Source organism: Tupaia chinensis, unplaced genomic scaffold (assembly GCF_000334495.1).
Source record: "Tupaia chinensis unplaced genomic scaffold, TupChi_1.0 Scaffold000256_1, whole genome shotgun sequence".
NCBI classification, from domain to species: Eukaryota; Metazoa; Chordata; class Mammalia; order Scandentia; family Tupaiidae; genus Tupaia; species Tupaia belangeri.
In genome coordinates this window covers 3,087,796-3,111,238 of record NW_006159736.1, presented here as the reverse complement: position 1 = coordinate 3,111,238, position 23,443 = coordinate 3,087,796, and the positions used below count along the sequence as shown (strand labels likewise).

Here is a 23,443-nt window from a genome sequence, read left to right as displayed (position 1 = left end):
TATTTGCTTACATCATTGTAAATGGGTTTACTATAATACTAGTAAATCAAATATAATAGTGCATGAGTACAAAAGGAGAGCATGACTAACTGGTGTTAGTTACAGGATGCAAAGATATTCAACATTAAGAACTATATCCATATAGTATGTTGGGCTCAAGTATTTTGGCAAAAGCCAGACATTGCATATGCTAGCTAGAGAGACAGAAAGAGAGACAGAGAAAGCATCCCCTAATGGGACATGATCATTCCATAATCCTTTTTCTTCCATTTCTCAATCCTAGGATTTTGGCCATGTACATGCACACACACACACACACACACACACATACACACACACAGAGTGTTTTTCAAACTACCAAAACCAGGATTCAAACCATGGTGGGCCATGTGGAAGTTACCTCCTTGTGTACAGGGATTAACCACTGTCCTCCAGAGCCAGCCCTGTTTTTTTCATATAAATTACTATATTAATAGTATAGAAAAATTAAAAATTATCTCAAAATGTACTAAAAGTGTATTTTATAAAATTTATCATGTTATTTGTGAAAAAACTCTTAATAGTCTAGGGATAGAACTTTGTAAACCAGAATGTGAATAAATCAGAAACCAACTGTAAACATCATACTTGGTGAAATACCTGACATTTATGCTTAAATTCAATGATAATGGATAGGTTATATTTTAAACTAGCAATTCCACTAACAGGATGTATCCTTTGGGAAAAACATTATGTGTGCATGAATATTTGTAACATCACCAGGATAGAATAAATAAAATTTAGCTATGCTATACATAACATGAAATAAGATATATTTAGGTTGTTTAAAATTATGATACAGTAAAATATACATATTATGAAGTTAACTAAAAACTTCAGCACATTTTATTTTAATTTAAAAATGTGAATACATGCTTGTTTAAACGTGTATATGACAAAAAAAAAAAGGTCAGAAAGAATCTCATTAAATGGATAACAGTTGTGACCTCTGGGAATGGGAATGGGATTTGGGCAAATAAAAGCAGTTTTTCAAGCTTAAACAGAGCATCTATATTTCCTGAGTATTTAAGATAAACAAATGACAAGGTATAATAGTGATAAATATAAGTAAATAATAATGAGTAAAATGATGAAAATGTAATATAATCACAACAAATGAAATGTTTGCCCATACACTTTCCTTTTTCTTTTTCTTGGTTAGGTTTTTGCCATAGGACACGTGTGCCCGCTGGAGAGGAAAGAGACAGAGAGAAGGAAAGGGAAAGATCACCTCCCAGAGGGGATGGCCACACCACAATCCCTCTCCATTCTCCTCTTGGGATTTTAGGCACACATGGAAAATCCCAGCTTGATTTTCAAGCTACCAAGTCTGATACTTGAACCATGGACAGCCATGTGGGAATCCAGCTTCCTTAACCACCATGCCACCTGCTGGTCCCCTGATACAATTTTCTAATCTCAGAAAAGACTGAAGTTGAAGTGGGCTCGCTCCAAAGCCTAATGGGTAAAACAGCCAGATCTCCCATGGTCAATCAAGGTTCAAATCCCCATACCGGCAGCTTGAAAAACACATGAGTACACATGCCTGTGTGCCCCAAAACCTGACAAAATGGAGAGATAACAGAGGAGGGACTATGGAATGATCATGCCCCATTGGGGGGCATTTTTCCCTCTCCCTCTCCCTATCTCTCTTTCTCTCTCTGGTAAACATATGTACCCAGTAGCTAATTTCTAAAAATGAAGAGTTTTCTCTTTACATTTAAGTTATTGAACAACCTATTGTCAAACACTGGTCTTTAAAAAGAAAGAAAGAAAAGAAAAGAAAGAAAAGAAAAGAAAAGAAAAGTTTGTAGCTACCAGGTGGTAAAAGAACTAGATAACAAGAAAGTATATTACTGACTCAGAAATGACTGCTTGAAGGATCTTTACTCAGAGAGCAACACACATGCTTAGTTTTCATGTCTTTGGAGGTTATTCTTGCAGATAATTTTTTACTCATTACTAAGTGTATTATGTTGGGCAAAGGCCTGCTATTTCTTAAGAGAAAGACAATGCTGTGCTTCAGAAGTATTTTCTCTGATAGAAAAGCTAGAAATATGGCATTGCACCAGATTAATTTTACCAGGCAGCATTTCCTCCATTTTCCCACAATAACAGAAATTCACTTTTCTAAAATAAAAATGGTATCATATCAGGTCTAGAATTAAATATTGCCTTATTTTTAAATATAAATATTCAAAGTAAATTTCTAGAAAAGTCAATAAAGTCATTAAAGCTTAAAATTAAAAGTTTATAAAAATTAAAATTTCATTAAAATTTAAGATACAATAAAGTGCATAAATTTAAATGATCTAATTCCTACTTTTGTGGTGATTTACCTCTTCCATCTAAACATATTTAGTCTTCTTCAGTTGAATATAGGTGCATTTTTGTTTAACAAGTTAGATTTATTTGTTATTTTTATCAAAAAATAATATATAAAACGTTTTAAAGGTTCCAGAAGGTGGCATGGTGGTTAAGGCACTAAACTCCCACATGGCAGACATCAGTTTGAGTCCTGAACCTGGTGGCTTGAAAATTATGCTGGGCACCTGTGCATGTGTGCCCCAAATCCCAGAGAGATAATGGAGGAGAAGGAGCTGCAGTGTGGCCACCCTCCCTGGGGAGTGATTTCTCACTTTTTCTTTCACTGCTTCTCTCTCTCTGTCTCTGTCTCTCTGTCTCTCTCTGGTGAGCACATGTGCCCTATGGCAAAGACCTCAAAATAATAATAATAATAATAATAAATAGATTAAAGAAACAATCCAGTTGGAAATATACTTTTATACTATCAATCATGGCAATATTAAAACTTTTTTCTTTTTTTCTTTTTTGCTGTCTATTGGGCACATGTGCTCGCCAGAGAGAGAGAAATCATCCCTCAGGGAGGTTATCCATGTCAAAACCCCCTCTTCTTCAGCCTCCTCTTGGGATTTTGGACACACGTACACACTTGCCTGTGTGATTTTCAAGCTGTTGGTCTGGGATTCCATACACTTGGCCATGTGATAGTCAATGCCTTAATCACCACCCCAACTTCTGGTTCTTAAATCTTATTTAACTGGTAGAAAATATTAAAGCACATATGACCTAAAAGATTATTAAAATATAATAATTCTATTTTTCTGTAATAATATCACTAAAATTAATTATTCTTCTCCAGTGGGTAAGTTTGTATTTCTACTGTTCTTATACTCCAGCTTTGTCAACCTTCCTCATAGCCTCTATATCAGAAGTTATTAAACTTTACATTAGACACAAGTCAGGTAGTCATTAAAAATGAAGTTTCCTGAACTTCAGCACCTACTTCTAATTCATTAGGACTGCGATGGGCCCAGGAAACTGAATTTAACAGGTGATTCTGGTAGGTTTTGATTAAGAAACCCTGTGGATCACAACCTGAGAAACAGTGTACAACATGGAAAAAATAAGAGATGGTCTTCAAAACCGTCTGTTTTGGGAAAGTTACACTAGGATACTCCTCAAGGAGTTTTTAATTTGATATATGATTATCTACCACTTAAATTTTCATACTATATATCTCATGCATTTCTACTTAAAAACTACTACCTATAGTTAATTGTCCCACTAATCCTTAGTCCTTGATCAAAATTCTGGATACTCTGCCTCTCAGGATCAACTTCATTTATTAAGGGCTTTTAGGAGTTCTAATCCACTGCAAGATTTTTATGAAAGCATGTACAGTATGGATCTTGAGTGAATTTTCTAGTTTGCTAACTAGAAAATAAATGTTCCAGCTCAAACCACATGGTATAATGTTGTGCATTATATAAATATTCATCAATGCATCAAATATTAGGGCCTAACTATCTAAAACAAAAAATCTGCAACAATTCTAAAGCTCTAAATTGAGGTTTCTCTTTCTCTTTTTGTGTGATTAGCCATTCTATTTCTTTTTTATTTTTAATAGATTTTGCTATAGAATGTGGGTGCTCGCCAGAAAGACATAGACAGAGAGACAGAAAGTGAGAAATCTCTCCTCCATTCTTCTCTCAGGATCTTGGGCATGCACGCACATGCGCCCTGCATGAGTTTACGCCACCGGGTCCGGGACTTGAACTGCAGTCAACTACATAAGAGTCCAGCAACATAGCCATTACACCAACTGCTGTTCCCTATTTCTTAATATATTATCTAGAGGCTCTTCATGTTCACCTATATCTGTCAAATAAGTGCCTTCTTTTATCTATAGACAGCACAGAAAAAAAATTCTATCATAATAAAGAAATTATGAATTTTAGAACCAAGGATTATTTTAAGACTCCTTTGCCCCTGTTTAAATTTAATATTAGTTTATTGATTCACTATTTATACCTCAATAGTGAGAAAGTTTCATCAGAAAGGCCTGATCCCTGTATTCTAATAAAATTATTTGAAGAAATTTTATATTTTAATATCCTTTATTGATTATTTCCATTGGATTAAATTCATCGTGAATCACTAGACAAGTACATGACTCCTGGGACATTTTTATAACTACTAGTATACTAGTGATTACTGTCCTATTAATCCATGTCTTGTCTTTTTTCCTCTAACCTCCAAACTGTGCTTGTCTTTGTTCAAAGCATTTCAAAGTCAAAATCATAGTCCTTTTTTTTTTTTTTTTTTTTTGAGAGGTTTTTGCTAGAGGGCACGTGTGCTCACCAGAAAGACAGAGAGAGACAGAGAGACAAAAGGTGACAAATCACCTTCCCCAGGGGGGATGGCCATGCCTCGATCCCTTCTCCTCCATTCTCTCGGGATCTTGGGCATGCATGCACATGCACGCGGTATGAGTTTAAGCCACTAGGTCTGGGATTCAAACCGTGGTCGACTACATGGGAGTCTAGCAACATAGCCGTTACGCCTACTGCTTGTCCTTAGAGCCATAGTCTTTTAAAGAATCCCAAATCCAACAGAACATAAAGATGTAAGTATTACTTAATACTCTTCCTTATTTAAAATAATAGAACACTTCTGTCCAGTATTCAAAAAATTAAAATAATATTTTTATAAACCATTTCAATACCATAGACGATTGACAATTAGGTGTTAACCTGACTATTAAATATAAAAATGCAAACGAATATAAACAACCACATAAATATTCTTAAGTGTCCCAGATATTCCTCATCTGTGTTTCAGCTGTTCTTAACTATCCTCAAAATATAAATAATATTTTTGGCATTAATTCTGAAAGTATCAAACATTTAGCTAGTGCTCATTTTGGAAAACACAGTCACTCTAAAAATATTTCTTCAGGCATGAAAAAAATGAGATGTGGGAACCAGCAGATAGCATAATGGCTATGTCGCTGGACTCCCATGTAATTGACTGCAGTTCAAGTCCTCCCAGACCTGGTGGCTTAAACTCACGCCGGGAGCATGTGCGTGCGTGCCCAAGATCTCAAGAGAGGAGAACGGAAGAGAAGGGAATTCGGCATGGCCATCCCCTTAGTGGGTGATTTCTTGCTTTCTGTCTCTGTCTTTGTCTTTCTGGCGAGTGCACACATCCTATAGCACAAACCTCTCCACATTGCTCCCCCCCAAAAAAAACCAAGATATTTAGAATGAAATGATGTAATTACTAAAGTGGTTGTTTTCTGACTCATTGAATATATAATGAATATAAAATATTCTAATTTCATTACCTAAAATAGCAATTCATATGGATCACAAACCTGATATTAACATAAATATGCCTTGTTTTTCACACTTTTGTTAATTCTGTATTTTTCATGCTTTTAAAAGAAAGACTGCATTTGGACTACTTCAAGAATTTTATATAAGTACCTTGTATGCATTTAAAAGTATGCATAAAAAGTAAGCATAAATGTTTCTACCTCCTGACTAGAGAAAATAATTCATGGCATTAAAGTCAAAGTTCACTTACAAATTAAATTTGAAATCTGGACTTGATACCCTATATACATGGTTAGGCAAATTGCACCCATCCTCTTCAAAACATACATTAATGTAACCAGTCTCCGTGCCATTAAGACTTCTGAGCTACCCAAAGGATATGTGATCCATTCTGAGAATAAATCATGCATCACTTATTATTTTCAAATGCATGTATTACTCTTGCAATTTCAGGGCTCACTGAAGTCTCTTTCAGATTATAAAGAGATGAATAGAAAAGAGGAAAAATTCAAATAAACACATTTTAATACTTACCAATGATGACTTTTAAAACAATTTTGTCAGAATAACATAAAAATAATCAATGCCATAGCTTCTAAATTTAAAATCCACAATGTTGCCACATAAAGTTGTTTGATTGTCTTCTAGTTTTTATATACTGATTATATTTATGTAATTTATAATAGGAAAAATCAAACATATCTATGATTAAATTTAGTGGGACTTTATTCAGTTATTTGGACAGATAATAAACCAACATTTGCTTTATAAGCATAAAGAAAATGACATATTTTCATAGTCATTATAGTGACATATACCCTGTTTCAGGAGACCAAAATGTTGAAGATGTTGCCACAAATTTAATCACTGCTGTGGATAAGGCTATCTCAAAATACATTATAAGGGTTACTCTAAATCAGGTTTTAAAATACAATCACTATACTCACAGAGGATTATTACACTTATAAGTAAAATTAAACTTTTAAATTGCATTATCTACATTGCAAAATATGGATTGCCTTCACTTTAAGAAGTGCTGTGTAAAATTTTTTTTTTTTTTTGGAGAGATTTTCGCTATAGGGCGTGTGCGCTCGCCAGACAGACAGAGAGACACATAGAGACAGAAAGCGAGAAATCACCCCCCAGGGGGGATGGTCACGCCACAATCCCTTCTCCTCCATTCTCCTCTCGGGATCTTGGGCACGCATGCACACGCGCCCGGTGTGAGTTTTAAGCCACCGGGTCCAGGACGCGAACCGTGGTCGACTACGTGGGAGTCCAACGACATAGCCATTACGCTAACTGCTGGTTCCCATCATACAAACCTTTTGAAATCTGTTGTGTTTTTCATGGTTACAGCACATCTCAGTTTGGACTAGCCATGTTTCGGGTGCTTGGTACCCACACATTGCTTGTGACGGCTATCCTGGACAGCACAGTTCCGGACATTAGCAGTGATACCTGGGGCCGTATGATGGCACAGTGGTAAAACGTGACACTCTGGGGCATTCCCATTTGGTAAGGTTTCTGCTTCATGTGTAAAATTTTTTTTTTTTTTTGGAGAGATTTTCGCTATAGGGCGTGTGCGCTCGCCAGACAGACAGAGAGACACATAGAGACAGAAAGCGAGAAATCACCCCCCAGGGGGGATGGTCACGCCACAATCCCTTCTCCTCCATTCTCCTCTCGGGATCTTGGGCACGCATGCACACGCGCCCGGTGTGAGTTTTAAGCCACCGGGTCCAGGACGCGAACCGTGGTCGACTACGTGGGAGTCCAACGACATAGCCATTATGCTAACTGCTGGTTCTCCTAGAAGTGCTGTGTAAAATTTTTAACAGCAGAAATGAATTTAAAGTTTAAAGTTGGTTAACTCAACACATACCCCAGGCTATGCTACTCTTGAGCCTGAAAGACTAGGAAAAAGTATTACAAATGTGTACAAAAGACTTTAAAATCTTACTGTACAATTACAAATCAAATAAAAACAATAGAATTAGTGGCCTGTTTTCTTCTTACCTTCTGTCTCAATCTAAACCAAAAATACAGTGAATCAGGCAAATAACGACACCTCCAGACTGCTAGCCTAAAAGAGTAGATTATTGCACGTGGAAAATCACCACAGCAATATAACCTTAACTTTCCCTAAGAATTTTATGCATGCCTCTGTCCATAGGCATAAAAGTGATACTTCAAATAATCACACCACTGAAAAGATGATTAAACAAAAGATCAACTTGTCTCTTAAGTAAATGGCTAAATGGTAACTTGGATCAGCTCAGCAGTTAGCATTACACCATCAAGACAAGCATAACATGTGGTTTAGCAAGAATTCGAAAGGCATGAGGAAAGGAAACAAAAGCCCTTGTCCTCTGTGATCCCATGCCTTTCTACAAAAATGAGACAGCAAACATTTCCAGACTAAAAAGTCTAAAACTCTTTGTCAAAAAATAGGTGCTCACCTCCATAGATCCAGCAAATGTGGCATCCTTTTCCTCACTCTTACGGCCTTCCAGAGGGATCTCAGCTCAGAGAGTTAGAACCCAATCCCTGCCTAGAATCTTCATCATGAACCATAAGGCTCCTAGAGCTTGTGGGGTCTCGCTAGTGAGCAAAAAACTAGCAACCAAACAGCTCACACTGCATGAGAAAAAACTGTTAACACTATGTACAAACCTCATCAGGACTGAGCACCAGGACAAGAAGAGCTGTGAGGAAGCAGCAGTAGAAACACTGATAGCTGCAGGTCATTTGGTGGCAGTAATTGGCCAAAGCAGAAGAGCTGGTCTGAGTGATCATTTGGCTTAAAAGCTGATTTAGTTGAAAATGAACACTTCCTATTATTGTCTTCTCAACTATTGCTAAGTTCTGTGTACTGCTGCCCTCATATCCCCTCCTACCACCTAGCTGTTCAAGATAAAATTAGAGTTATTTTGTGAGATTTTAGGAAAATGCATTTCCAGCAATTGAGGATTCTCTAAAACAAATTGTCATTCATTCTTTGGCATAAAAATTAAAAAGTAATCTAGCAAGCATAGCATCTTTTAAAAAGAAATACAGAAAAACATTCAAAATTCAGACCCTAATTTTTTTTCTTTTTCTCACATGTGACAATAATAACATGCTCATTAGAAAAAATGAAATCTAGGCAAGAAAAAAATGGAACAGACATCAACAAACACACCTGGGGGAAAAAATAAGCTGAAACATGATTAAACCATGTTTATTCACACAGATCATTTTTATACATACATATTATATATATTTCTTAACTGTAACTTATAACATAGTATATTAAGTATTACATGTTTAAATTGTTTCAATTTTGCAATATGATTAATAGTCTAGAAAATAAATATGGGCTAAAAGTTATGAAATATAATAAAGCAAAAATGTAGGAAAATGAGGAATGGACAAATGAAGCTTTAAAAAATATATGAGAGTTTAACAAAATTAATGATACAGAAAATATTGGTGATAAAGGAGTCTTTAATGACATTGTTACTATAATAAAGTTATCAAGTTCTTGTAGTCCAAATGTTTTTCACTGATACATGTGTTACAGAGTTAGTAATATATATCCATGCATTTCAACATACATTCATTGTATAAATAATTGTTAAAATTAGAATAATTTTAAAAACTCCATGTACCAGTTTCCAAATGCTGCTCTAAGACATTATCATAAACTTGGTGGTTTAAAACAACAGAATTGTATTCTCTCACAGTTCTGGAGACCAGCACTTCAACGTCAAAGTCCTGTCAGGGCTGTATACCCCCAAGAGGCTCTGGAGAAGAATCCATCATTTGCCTCTCAATTTATGCTGGCTGTCAGCATTCCTTGATGTAAGGATGTATCACTTCAATCTCAGCCACTACGGTCTCACTGCCTTACTCTCTTCTGTGTGAAATATCCCTTTCTGTCTCTTTATGACACTAGTAATGACATTTAGGGCCCACTGGGATAAGCCAAGATAATCCCCCAAATCATAAGATACTTAATAATATCTGCGAAGACCCTTTTTTCAAAAATAACGTAGCATTTCAGGTTCTAAACATTAAGAGCTGATATGATGAGGGGATGTAATTTTCAAACTAATGTAGTCCATCCTCTGAAGAGTCTCATGCACCCTATGTACAATATACATTCAGGCCATCCCAATACCCCTAAAAGTCTCGACTCATTCCAGTGAAGTTCAAATGTATATATACTGGTATGAAAGTCCCAAATTTCATTATCTAAAGTCAAGTATTGGTATGATTCATCCTTGAACAAAATTCTTATCTACCTGTGATCCTGCAAACTAAAAAATAAGTTATCTACTTTCAAAATAAAATGTTGAAAGAGGCATAAGATAACAGTTATAAATTATCGCATTCAAAAAAGGAGAAAAAAAGAAGAAAGGAGTGACTGGTCCTAAGCAATGTTAAAATGCATCTGGGTCTCAAGGCTGGGAATGGTTCCTTGGACGTGAGACTCTGCACTCTGGGCCAGCAGCTCTGGTCTCTACCCACAACTCCAGCTATGGAATCATTCTTTTTTATGTTTTGTTTTTGTTTTTGTTTTTTAAATGAATAGTAAATATTTGCAGTTGAGTGGTATTTTGTTTGTTTGTTTTTTGATTTTTTTTTTGGGAGAGGTTTTTGTTACAGGGTGCATGCACTCGCCAGAAAAACAAGAGAGAGACAGAGAGATACAAAGCGAGAAATCACCCCCTAGGGGGATGGCCACGCCACAATCCCTTCTCCTCCATTCGCCTCTCAGGATCTTGGGCACACACACACCCACACACCTGCCCGGCGTGAGTTTAAGCCACCCGGTCTGGGACTCAGCACGGTCGGCTACATGGGAGTTCAGTGACAGCCATTACGCTAACTGCTGGTCCCCAATTGAGTGGTTTTATTAGCCTGTATCCTGCCTGTAAAATCTGGGGAATTCAACAGCTTTCTTTTGTTTTGGCCTGTCTCTATACCTTTCCATTCATACTGGCAGTGTTTCTGCTGATATCAGGTTTTCAAAAACCTGTGTGTCTCTGTATATCTCATGAGAATGCATGTGATTAGACAAGAGGCTCCTCCAGACCTTCCCTAGATAATCTCATCTTTATCTGTGATTTTTCTGAGATGGCTGAGTGGATGCATGAGTTATATCTAATCTCTTTAACACTAGCAAGTTTGTCCAGGCATCTTAGCATTATTTCAGCCATGTTTCTGTAACAGTGAATCTATTTTTGCTATTTTGCAATATGGATAAGCTGAATATTCCCCAAATTATCCAGTGCTCCCTCCTTTTTGTTTAAAATTTTTTTCTTCAATTTCTCTTTTTCTCCTCATACTTTACTACATGCAACAAGAAGAAATCTTGTCATACCTTTAGTGCTTTGCTTCGAAACCTCAGTGAAATATCCAAGGCCCATTAGTTAGAAGTTCTGTTTTCCCCGTAACTGCAGGACATAATTCAACTACATTTTTCTGCCATGGTATGATCAAAATCACCAGTTTCCTACAGCATGTTCTTCGTTTTTTTGTTTATTTGTTTGTTTGTTTTCTGACTCCTAACCAGCAGTGTCTTTAATGTCCAATTATCTTTCAACAGTCTTTTTATGATGCTATACATATTCTGCTATACTTGACAAAGATTTTTTATGATGATTACATATTCATGATATACATGACAAAGACTTTCCCTAACACTACCAGTTAACTAATCTCTCATTATTTAGTCATTGATCCTTAGTCTTTTTTTCTTTTACTTTTTCTTTTCTTTTCTTTTCTTTTTTTTTTTTTTTTTTAATGGCAGAAGGTACATGTTCATGAGAAGGAGAAAGAGAGAGAGAAGGGAGGAAAGAAAGAGGTGCACCCTTGACAGGGTCTTATTCTGCTGAAATCCCCTTCCTCACCCCTGTGCCCCATAGCTTCTCAGTATCCTAGACACTTGTGCATGTGCACCCAGAATACTTTCATACCAACCCAGGGATCCAGCTCCACAGTCAGCCACGTGGCTTCCAGTCTTGTAGGCACTTTGGTTACCACTGCATTATAATGGCTGGGTCCTGACCTGTTATTTCTTACTGAAATTTTATTAATCTTCATGTTTATAAGTTTATCTTTTTCTAATTACCCAAAGACATAGATCTCCTGCTTAAATATCTTTGTTATTATCTAGATATGTTCATTTGAAAATATCTTAGGATTATCTTCCCCAGTAAAAACTGAGTATACTTGTTCTATTTCCTGTTCATTGCTTGGTGTTCCTCTGCCTACCTCCATGTGGTAAGACCGAGATTCACCTATTCACAACTTACCCACATCCAATTGATCCACAAGTCCTGCTTGTACTCTTTAATTAATTTCAAAACAGTCTCATTTTCCCACTCCTGTCCCTTGATAATACTTTCCTTAGTTAGTACAAGCGGTAACAAAGTTCAACTAGATTGTCACCAGACCCTATCTTCCACCTTGACCCACTTCTTACCCATTCTCTGCTCTGCCATCAGAGTGATCTTTCTAAATCTGGTAACTCACTTTCCCACACGGAAACTTTCAATGGCTCCCATTCTTTTCAGATTTAAATTCAAACGGCACAGATGTACAGGCCCTTCTTTATTTGCCTCTGTCTACTCCTGTAACCTCATCTCTTACTGCTATCCCTTCCCCTCCAGGTATCTCAGGCAGCCTGAACTATTGTCAGCTCTTCTGACAGGATCACGCTTCCTTTTACTTCAGTGATTAGAAAACGCAGTATGATCCTGCCTCGCTATGCCATGTAACTAGTCGAGTCTTCTTTATTGTCCAGAATTTGGCTAAGAGAGTACTTGAAAAGAGCGTCCTTATACACCTTATTAGGTGAACTCTAGAGTAAGTGATGTACAGTTCATGGAATTGAATATACCTCAATTATGCTGCCACTTAAAAAAAAAATACATCCCTTTTAGCGATGCCCTAAATTCATCAAGAGTTAGACACATCTTCTACATCTTTTCAAGCCCACTATACCAACTTCCATAAAATTCATACTGCATTGGCTCATTTTTATCCCTGGGGGTAGGACTGTGGTTAATTGATCTTCACATTCTCCTCAACTCACATAATGTCTGGCACAAAGGGACATTCAGGAAATGTTTGTTGAGTGAATGCTTCAAAGAATATGACCCTTAAACAGAGTGATACATGGTTGAAGCCAACAATAATAAATCTAGCAAGGGTTAGAAGTGAGTTTCAGTTACCTGGATTGATGTTAATTGAGTATAATTTGTCACTTAGAAAGGAAATTACTTTTAACATTGAATTGCTCTTATCATTGATAATACTAGTCTTTAAAATACGAACGACTGGCATATGAATGTACTTGTACTTTAAAGAAATATAATCATTTCCCAGTAAGATACAGCCTTTGCTTTCTGTTTGAATTCCAAGAGTTCGTGTTTGTCGGTATCAGTTTGCTTACAGGGATGAATCACCAGTGGCTGCTATAAGCTGTATTTAATTAGCTTTAAAGCATTTTTCTAAGAATTTCTGTCCTTACCACTTAAGCTCCATTAATTTTCTTGGCTGCCATATTATAGAACAAATAAAGTGAACACGTCCTTTTTAGTGGGGCCAAATTTTTCATTATAAATACTTAAAACTAGTATTCACTTGCAATGGAAGAATCTTTTCTTGGGAAAAAAATATATAAACTCGAGAGATTTTGTTTTGGTTTTCTGTTTTGTTTTCAGATTGTTTCTACAAATGGTAAGGATCAATCTTCATAGCATATTTCTAACAAGTTTTCATTACTTGTCAAAACAGCAAACTAATTTATAATATTCCATGTTCTTATTTGGAAGAAAATAATCTAGAAGAATTAGATGAAGACAACATTAGCAAATTTTCAGTGCTTAATCTATTCATTGCTTTCCTGACAGAGGGTGTTTCCTGGCATAGGAAACCTGGCTTCCTCTGGACCATTCATCAGGAAAGAGAGGGAAACTGGAGAAAAGAGATAAGGGGTCCTCTCCTTCCTTTCCTGATCTAATGGACTGGAGCAGAAGAGGAGCTGAATGAAGAGTCTCATGCAGTAACTCCTCATTTTCTATATACTGGGTTTAGGAGGAACGGTTGCATCTCAATAACCTCCACTACCGGGAACCAGCAGTTAGCGTAATGGCTATGTCGCTGGATTCCCACATAGTGGACCGCGGTTCGTGTCCCGGACCCGGTGGCTTAAAACTCACGCCCGGCGCGTGTGCGTGTGTGCCCAAGATCCCGAGAGGAGAATGGAGGAGAAGGGATTGCGGCGTGACCATCCCCCCTGGGGGGTGATTTCTCACTTTCTGTCTCTATGTCTCTCTCTGTCTGTCTGTCTGTCGAGCGCACGCGCCCTACAGTGAAAATCTTTCAAAAAAAAAAAATAACAAAATAAATAAAATTAAAAAAAATAACCTCCACTACCCCCAGTCCCATGGTTCCCTGCCTCTGCACCTTGCTTGCCTACCTTTTGGAACTTTGGAATATAGCTTTCATTTGTTTATTCTTTCTTCCATCGACATCATTCACTAGGTTATAAGCCTCCATGAGGCAGCATCAGTGTTTCTCTCACCACTGAACCAAACACGATAGGAATGCAATACATTTTGGGAGGAGGGAAAGAAATCAAGGTAAAAATATGGCACGCCATGCTGCCTGGAATGAAAATCTATTCTAATGCCAAATCTCTAGACAGAGAGATCTTGAATACAGTGGGAGAGAGCAGGACAAGAGCGAACCTAGATCAATGTCTGCTTCTAGAACAGGCAAGCCTGTGAGATAAAAGTACCCCCAATGCCCTCCTCATTTCCTATTTAGTATTCTTTTCTTTGTTTTGCTTATTAGCAGGATTACAACAGTATTACTTTAAAAGTAAATACTTGCTCTTAACATTAGGTTATGGTTTTCAGAGGCTTGCTGCTTACCCTTTATAACATTGTTTTTGTAGAAAATGAATTGAAGATTCCAAATAACTGACCCACAAATAGAACACAGTCACAACATAAATTATAACCTGTCTCTCATGTCCATTTCCCTCTTCCTCTTCTTTCTTCTCTCTTTTCTTCCTTTTAATCTTTCTTCCTCTTTCTCCCTCTCTCTCCTTTTTAAAAATTTGCCAGAGAACATATGTGTTTGCCAAAGAGAAACAAAAAAGGGGGACAGAAAGAGAACCCCCCTAAAGGGCCATGGTCACACCCCAATCCCTTCTCCATCCTGTTGGAATACTGAGCAAGGATGTGTACATGCCCAATGTGATTTTCAAACTACTGAGTCTGGGACTTGAGCAGCATAGTTAGCCATGTGGGATCTTGCTCCCTTAATCATCAGGCCGGGGTGCCTGTGCTCTCTCTCTCACTTTCTCTCTCTTTATAGTCTATCTCTCTCTCTCTCTCTCTCTCTCTTACACACACACACACACACACACACACACTCTTTATATTTTTTTCTGAAACAAGAATATAAATGAGTAATCACACCAGTCTCATATCCAGTCTCATATCCAGTTCTATAATTGTTTAGTAATAATAACTCACAGACTGAGCCCTCACTAGTCCTGTTGAACTCACTCAACATTAACTAATATGCTAGCTGAGGCATTATACTTTATGCTTGGTTTGTCCAAAGAGCCTGCTAACTAGTGTCCTGATTTCACTCCATATCCTTTCTCTCCATTCTGAGTGCAAAATAGCTCATACACTACCTCTGAAGCACTTCTATTCATGTTACTTATTTTTCTTACAAAATTCTAGAAACAAGTGAATAAAATTTACTTTCCAAATTTGTAGTCAAGGATGTCAATATCATTGTCCGAACCACCTTTCTTATGTTACTTCCTACCACTCAACAGAGACCCTTCACTACAGCTTCAGGACTCATTAAGATTTCATTATTTCCTGGACAAACCTTTAACTGCCTCATCTGTGTATGTCCTCACTCGTATTTGTTCTGTTTCTGGTTTCCTTTCATTCACAGTCCTCCTTTATTGACCAAATTTAGTCCCAAATCATTGGTAAAAATTTCCCTACCACCCCAAGATGAAGGATTATTTCCCTATACCCCTTTCACACTTAGAATGACCCCCTATTTTTACAATTGTTTTGTTTTCTATACCAGCCTCACAACCATCCTATGTGTAAACATTGTAAGTATTTACACCAGTGAGGGGAGGAGAAAGGTATTCAGCAATGTGAAGGAATTTATCCAAGCTGGATAAGTAGCAGAGGACAGCTGGAATGAAGTAGAGATTGTCTTCAAACCCTTGCCTTCTAACTCCACATGAAATCTATACTTAGCCCCGACTATTGCGTACATATTAGAAATCATTTGCATCTTGGGGCCAGCAGGAGGGATGGTGATTAAGGGCATGGACTCCCATGTGGCTGACTGTGGTTCAGGTCCCAGACCTGGCAACTTGCTTTCTCACTTTCCCTTTGTCTCTCTGTCTCTTGCTTGCTCTGTCTCTCTCTGGTCAAATTTAAATAAATAAATAAAGTTAAATAAAATAATTCTTATAAAAAGAAATTATTTGAATAATTTCCCCTGTTTTCCAAATTAGATTACAATTTCCTTAAAGGCAAAAGTTCTATAAAGAACTTGTTCTAGTCCATCATAATACACACACTGACAATTCATTGAAAATTTCCTTGAGTGACTCTCAGAGTAGTTTAATACCTCTAACCTATTTAAGAAGTCTCAGGGATCTTTGTGCTCCTCTCACATCCAATATTTAGATTTTGAACACTCAGCTGAACACTTTGCAATAAATGGAAATACATCTTAGCTATTACTTCACTTCTTGACTCAGTTTCCCTCCCCTCCCGAAAAAAATTTACAAATTATGAAGATAGATACCTTTGATAAATAAAATGAGAACTGTGGGTATTTAAATATTCATTATAAGCTGTAGAAATGAAAACAGAAGGCAAACTATATTTTATTATTATTATTATTATTATTATTATTATTATTATTTTGTAGAGGTTTTTCACTATAGGGCATGTGCGCTCACCAGACAGAGAGAGACAGAGAGACAGAAACCAAGAAATCACCCCCAGGGGGGATGGCCATGCTGCAATCCCTTCTCCTTCATTCTCCTCTCAGGATCTTGGGCATGCACGCACACGTGCCCGGTGTGAGTTTAAGCCACCGGGTTCAGGACTTGAACCGCAGTCAACTACATGGGAGTCCAGCGACTTAGCCATTACGCTAACTACTGGTCCCAAGGCAAACTATATTTTCAAAACTCATCTGATGTTAAGAATAATATCGGGCACTTGCTCAAATATAGATATCTAGGATTTAGATTCAAGACTTTCTGAATCATGTTTCTCTACCATGGTTTTTAATGAACACATGATCCCAGAGAGCATTCTCTAAAACAATGGACAAGTGGCAAAGTGACATTGATGAAAGGCTCAGCCACAGACCATCATGTTTGTGTGAACCACTCATGTGTTTGGAAATGACTGCTTGCGGTTGTAATCCATACTGCAGGCAAAATTTGTCCTGTTTATAAAAAAGTATTCAATATTTCAATACTTCTAAGCATTCCATAAAAAGCTTCTACAACACCCAAGTCAGAAAGTTACTGAACAAGAATAAGGCATCTGAGAGGAGAATTTAAATACTCAAAGGATTTCATGACAAGTAAAGAAAGTCGTCTTTTAAAACTGAATTGAGAAGGTACTTACAGGCTCTCCGCGTGGTCCATCCAGCCCTGGAGCTCCTGGGGATCCCACTTCTCCCTTATAGCAATTTGATAAAAAGAAACAGAGAATCCCACGTTCAGGTATGCTTACTAAAATAACAAGTCATATACACATGTGTGTATATATATATATATACACACACACATACATATTAAAGCATATTAGATACAAAGAGAAAAATTAAAATTCCTTCTGAATTTGTTAACTTTTGTTGACATTAAATAACTTTATCAGATATTCATAAAACATGACCCCATAGAGGCCAGCTAGTGGTGTGGTGGTTAAGGCACTGGACTCCCACATGGCCAACTGCAGTTTGAGTCCTGGACCTGGTGGCTTGAAATTCATACTGGGTGCATGTGCATGTGTTTTCAAAACCCCAGGAGGAGAGTGGAAGAGAGGGAAAGAATCTTGGAATGTATGTACTGAAGCACAGTCTAATGAATTTCTCAAAACTGTTGAAAAAGAAGCACAGAAGAACCTATGAAACCTGGCTCAAATAATCAGCAGTTAGAAAAATAGTCAACCATACCACATTATATAAAAAATGATTCTCCCACTTTTATGAATTCTTGCATTTCATCAGCACAGTGAAATACCAACTAAAGCCGAATATTTCATCTATTCCAGTTTTGATTACAAACACTGACAGTTGAGGACAGAGGGAACAAAGAATAATATTTTCCTATAAATTAACCAGATTGGAGGGAGAAAAGAACCTGTAGACTCAGTGGTTCTACAGAAAAGTGGATGAACATGTCAGAGAAAACAAAAATGTAAATTGGATCCATTTAGTTTGAAACTATAGTTTAAAAAAATCTGAGAAATTTGAGACCAGAAGTATGTTAGGTCTTAATACTATCCTTATAATGCCATACTTGTTAACAGATCAGAACTTAACACCCCTATAAATGGACAGAAAGAATCTTTCAAATTGAGGGTTCTCAAAAGTGGTTCCCAGACCAGCCAGATCCAGATCAGCTCCTTCACTCAGAAGGAAACTTAATCAAAACACACAATTGCAGGCCCTACAACAGTTGACAGGAGCAGAAGCCCTGGGGTGGGGCTTCTGTGTTTTAACAGGTCTCCAGTTGAGTCTGGTGACATATGCTTGAGAACACTGGCAGGGCTGTAAATCATCAGGCAGCTTAAAATCTCCTGCCCCAGGTACTGTGGTATGTGATTTACTACGCAAAGCTACGGTTTAGACTCTGTCAAATTATAGAAAAAAAAAATTATGATTGTAAAACTACTTTAGTTGTAAAAACAAAACAAAACAAACTCTCCATTTACTGCACTACCCATTGGCCTAATCTTATCATTTGATTCTGTCAGAAAGTTAAAAAAAAAAAAAGAATAGTCATCAGTGAAGTTTTATCAATAATGATGTTCTATAAATACTTAAGCATTTAATTTATTCTTATTTCACCTATTTCTTGTTAAGGCAGCTAATCAGAATTACAGAATTAAATAAACCAAATATTACCTATTTTTAGAATAATCTATAGCAGTGAATCTATAGCAGTGATTCTCAAACTTTAGCTGCACACAAGTTACCAAGAGGGTTTATTAAACTGCAGATCAGGCTGGCCTCGTAGTCAAGAGAAGCCAGATCCTGGCCATGGCATGAAAAAACACACTGGATGTGTGTGCAAGCACACCCCATCCCAATGTGATGGAGAAGTGGAGGAGAAGGGATTACAACACAACCATTTCTCATAGAGGTGCTTTCTCTTCCCTCCTTTCCCTCTGTCTCTCTGAGGAGTGCATGTGCCCTTTGGCAACTTAAAAAACTAAAACAAAAACCACGCAGATTATGGGCCCCATCCCAGAGCTCCTGATTCAACAGATCTAAATGGTCCCACAACTCTGCATTTCTAACAAGTTCCCAGGAGGTGCTGATCCTGCTGGTCCTGGAACACTTTGAGAACCACTGGTTTATCTCAGCTCTCAACACAGAAATTTATAGACCCTTTCTGCTCTTAGGAATCTTCTCTTCTATGAACTACATCAGCATAGTATAGCTTTACTGTATAGCATAACTTTACATCTAGCACGGAATTTTGAGTGCCCAGATTATTCAGCAAGTGTCTTGTTTATGAACCTGTTGTTTTTCTCACTGGCACCTTCAGGAAGATACTTTCCATGAGTTTTTAAAAATCACCCACAATAGTTAGAACAGTGCTAAAATAATGTAACATGATTTGTCCCTTCCTTTATAAACATTGGAGCACATTAGGAGAAGAGGAATGGACTAACTATTCTTAAAAGTTTCAAGGACAAAGGAAGTGGGAAAAACATTTGCGACTAGGGCTACCGTATTTGCTGTTATGCAGATTAGTTATTACAAGGTGATGGCCAGTGATCTTTGCCAAAGAATATTCTCTTGAATGTCGTAATAATAAATTTCAATAATGTTTCATCAGAAGATGAAAGAGGGACCAGCAGTTAACCTAATGGCTATGTCGCTGAACTCCCATGTAGCCAACCGGTGCAGTTTGAGTCCCGGACCTGGTGGCTTAAACTCACGCCGGGCACGTGTGGGTGCATGCCCAAGATCCTGAGAGGAGAATGGAGGATAAGGGATTGCAGTGTGGCCATCCCCCGTGGGTGGTGATTTCTCAATTTCTTTCTCTCTGTCTCTGTCTTTCTGGCAAGCACACGTGCCTTTTAGCAAAAAAAGTACTCTCCAAAAAATAAATAAATAAAGATGAAAGAATAATTTCTTCTTGGTCATTTTCCTTAAAATAGTCAAATAGTAAAACACAACTAGCCTGTGAAACTCATGATTACCACCAGAACTTAACCAGATCACTTGGCTGTTTTCATGACCTACAAAACCTGTATAGGTCAGCACATTTGGTTACTGAAAGAGGTGTTTAACATGACTCCACCTCGAATTCATCATTTTGCTCTTGTACTGCTTTCTTCTTGATAGAAAATTAGTGAGAAACTCTCATACTCTATATTATTCCTCAATCCAATTTCTTCAACTAACATCATGACAATTTATTCAACAACAAACAGCTTATATTTTTTATAAAAGAAATATAACCAAGAGCAGACATGTGAAACTTGCATTGCATGTGTACTTCCTCTCATGTTGTGGTCTTTGAGACTTACAAAAAATAAAAAGCTACAGAGTAATTTCATTTGTGGTCATAACAATCTTCAAAATCAGGTAGAAGGTATGGTTTACTGACCATGAAAATATAATTTAATTTTGAAGAAGATCTTTTCTTTGTTCTTAAGGAAATACATCATTTTGACTTTGATCTTACCACATGGTTTATTTTTACTGTGTAAACAGACTCTAGCATGCTAGAGGGTATACTGAAATCTAAGAGCTGGAGCCTCTCCTCCTGGCCAACCAGGAAACAGGCAAGACATTTGGACGGCATCACACATAGAAAGGATCACACAACCCAGGCCTGACATTTATTTTTTAATTTAAAAAAAATTTTTTTAACTGCCAGGAGGTGCATAGGCTTGCCAGAAAGAGAGACAGAAAGGAAGAAAGCACTGCCCAGTGGGGCATGGTCACACCACAATCCCATCTTCTCCACCCAGGGATCTGAGGCATGCATGCAGATGTACCCCACATATTTTCAAGCCCCCAGGCCAGGCTTTGAACCACAGTCAGCCATGGGGGATCTGGCTCCCCTAACCCCTAAGCTATGGGGCAAGACTTGAGACTCTTAATGTGCCATGGAACTAGCTATATATATATATATACACACACACACACATACACACACATATATATATATATTGTTAAATCCTTTAATCTCTCTGAACCTGCTCTTAGGTATAAAATGCCATTAGTATTTGCAACTTGACAGTTTGGGTTTTTTGATTGTTTATTTTTCTCTTTTAGGAAAATCAAACAAGAGCCTTTGTGAAAGTCCCTGCACAGCTCTAGGCACAGGAGAGATCTATTGTCACCAATAAATTATTGTTTCAATAATCCTTCGTCATGATTTATTTTAGGTTGTATTATTTCCAAATAGCGTATGCTATTTTTATATTTAAGATGCCTAAGATTTGCCACTGGAGTTTAGGAAAAAGGAATATTTTATAAAATAAGACTAACTTTTATTTATTTATTTTTTTTAAGGGAGATTTTTCCTCTAGGACACATGTGCTCACCAAAGAGACAGGGACAAAAAGACAGAAAGCATGAAATTACTCCCCCTCCTCCAGGAAGATGACCATGATGTAATCCCTTCCCCTCCATTCTCTTCTTGGGATTTTGGGGATGCACATGCACCCGGCGTGAGTTTTAAGTGGCCGGGTCCAGGACTCAAATCGCGGTGGACTACACGGAGTCCAGCAACGTAACCATTATACCATCTGCTGGTCCCGAGGCCAACCTTTATTTTAATCTAGTTACAGTATTGTAAAAAAAAAAAAAAAAATTAAAAAGTAGGTTCAACAGTTTCATCATCAGTTTCTTTCTTGGGGAGAGATTATCTGAGTAAAACATTATTTTTCAACAATTTGGCAAAAGGTATTTTCATTGGTTATTTAAAAAATAGCTACATGATAATGAATAAATTATTAAATCTCTCCATTCCTTAGTTTTCTCATCTGTAAAATGAAAAAAAAAAGTTCATTTATAACTCATAATAAATGATTCATGAGATCAAGAACAAAATGCATACAAAGTCCTGGGAAAAGAGCCAGGCATGTAGTAAGTATACAATAAATTATGTCTTTCGTTGTAATCTGTCCTCTCCTGTCTACACTATTTTCATGTTGAGCTGAAACACCATGTTTTATCATTTGTACCACCAACTACCGCCTCACCACTTTACCTCACTAGTCATCCACTGCGCTTGCTTATGCACATTCCAGTGGTGAAGAAGCCAAACTGAAAGCCACCTCAGAACTATACATAGGTTCTAAGTACAGCTCTGAGGGGAAATAGTATTACAATCACACAGATTATAACGTCCAGTTGCACCTGGACTTCATGGTAGCTTCTGTATGTCCTTAATCTCTTCTCTGACGCACTGTCCACATGTACAATAAATAACATTCTTCAGTCAACAAAAAATCCTTTCATTTCCCTCTCTCAGCAGGTGACAGCTCCCGCTCTCTTAGAAGAAACAGAAGGAAAAGTGCTGCTACCACATCAGCACACATTTTCACCAAACCATTCCTCTTCTCTTTGTTATGGTCTTCCTCATCCAACCGAACACAGTCCCTTCTAGCTCTGTTCAGTATCTTCCTTCCCCTCACCAATGAGATGGAGCTCCTTCTCCAGACCTAACTGCTTATGAGACATGTCCCCTAGGATGTGTCCCACGAATTTAAAATAAATGCACTAAGTTTCTTATGTTTCCATGTCTCCAACAGAAGTCATACCAAACCCTAAATTTCATTAATCAAACAAAGTGCTAACTTCACTATACATAAAAAATGAGACTGTCTAGAACTAAGAAGTTTAATAAGTCACCCAAATGTTTATACCCCTGTGTTTTCACAAGCTTACAAAATATAAGCTATTCCAAACTGAAAAAAAATGACAGGTAATATTCAAAAAAAAAAAAAAAAAACTACTGCAAGAAAAACCATAAAATGAGAATCAAAACATGTTAGCAAATGTTCCTCCCATAAAAGCAAGAAAATTACAACAAAATGCTATAACCTGAATTAACAAATATTACACAAGCATTTTGGATATTAAAAAAATTAAAATTCAGAATAAAAATGGGAAAAGGAAGATAAAATAAATAATTAAATTAACATAGAAAAATTGAAAACACGGTATCATCACAGATATTATAATTATGATGGTTAAATTATTAGAAATTAGGAACGAATAGATATAAAATTTGAAAGATCATGAGAAGAAAACTAAACATAGCCAATAAAATTATTTAAAAAAAAAAATAAAAAGGGGGGGCCTGCACGGCCAGGCCTGCGCAGCTGGGGCTCTGCTCCGCGTTCCGCTGCCTCTCCAGGGCTGGTGTGGGGCCTCAGGGCCTGCGTGTGGCCACCAGGCCCACGTGTGGCCGCCGGGTCTGCGTGTGGCCCCTG

General features: G+C 37.3%; 1 protein-coding gene across 1 annotated transcript in view; it reads right to left on the bottom strand.

The window, feature by feature from the left end:
- COL21A1 (collagen type XXI alpha 1 chain) overlaps nt 1-23,443 on the bottom strand; it is a 217,897-nt gene that overhangs the window by 34,570 nt on the left and 159,884 nt on the right. The window contains exon 17 of the mRNA XM_006149184.3: nt 17,381-17,434. Coding sequence (XP_006149246.1) covers nt 17,381-17,434 — 54 coding nt within the window. The remainder of the gene's footprint in view (nt 1-17,380; nt 17,435-23,443) is intronic.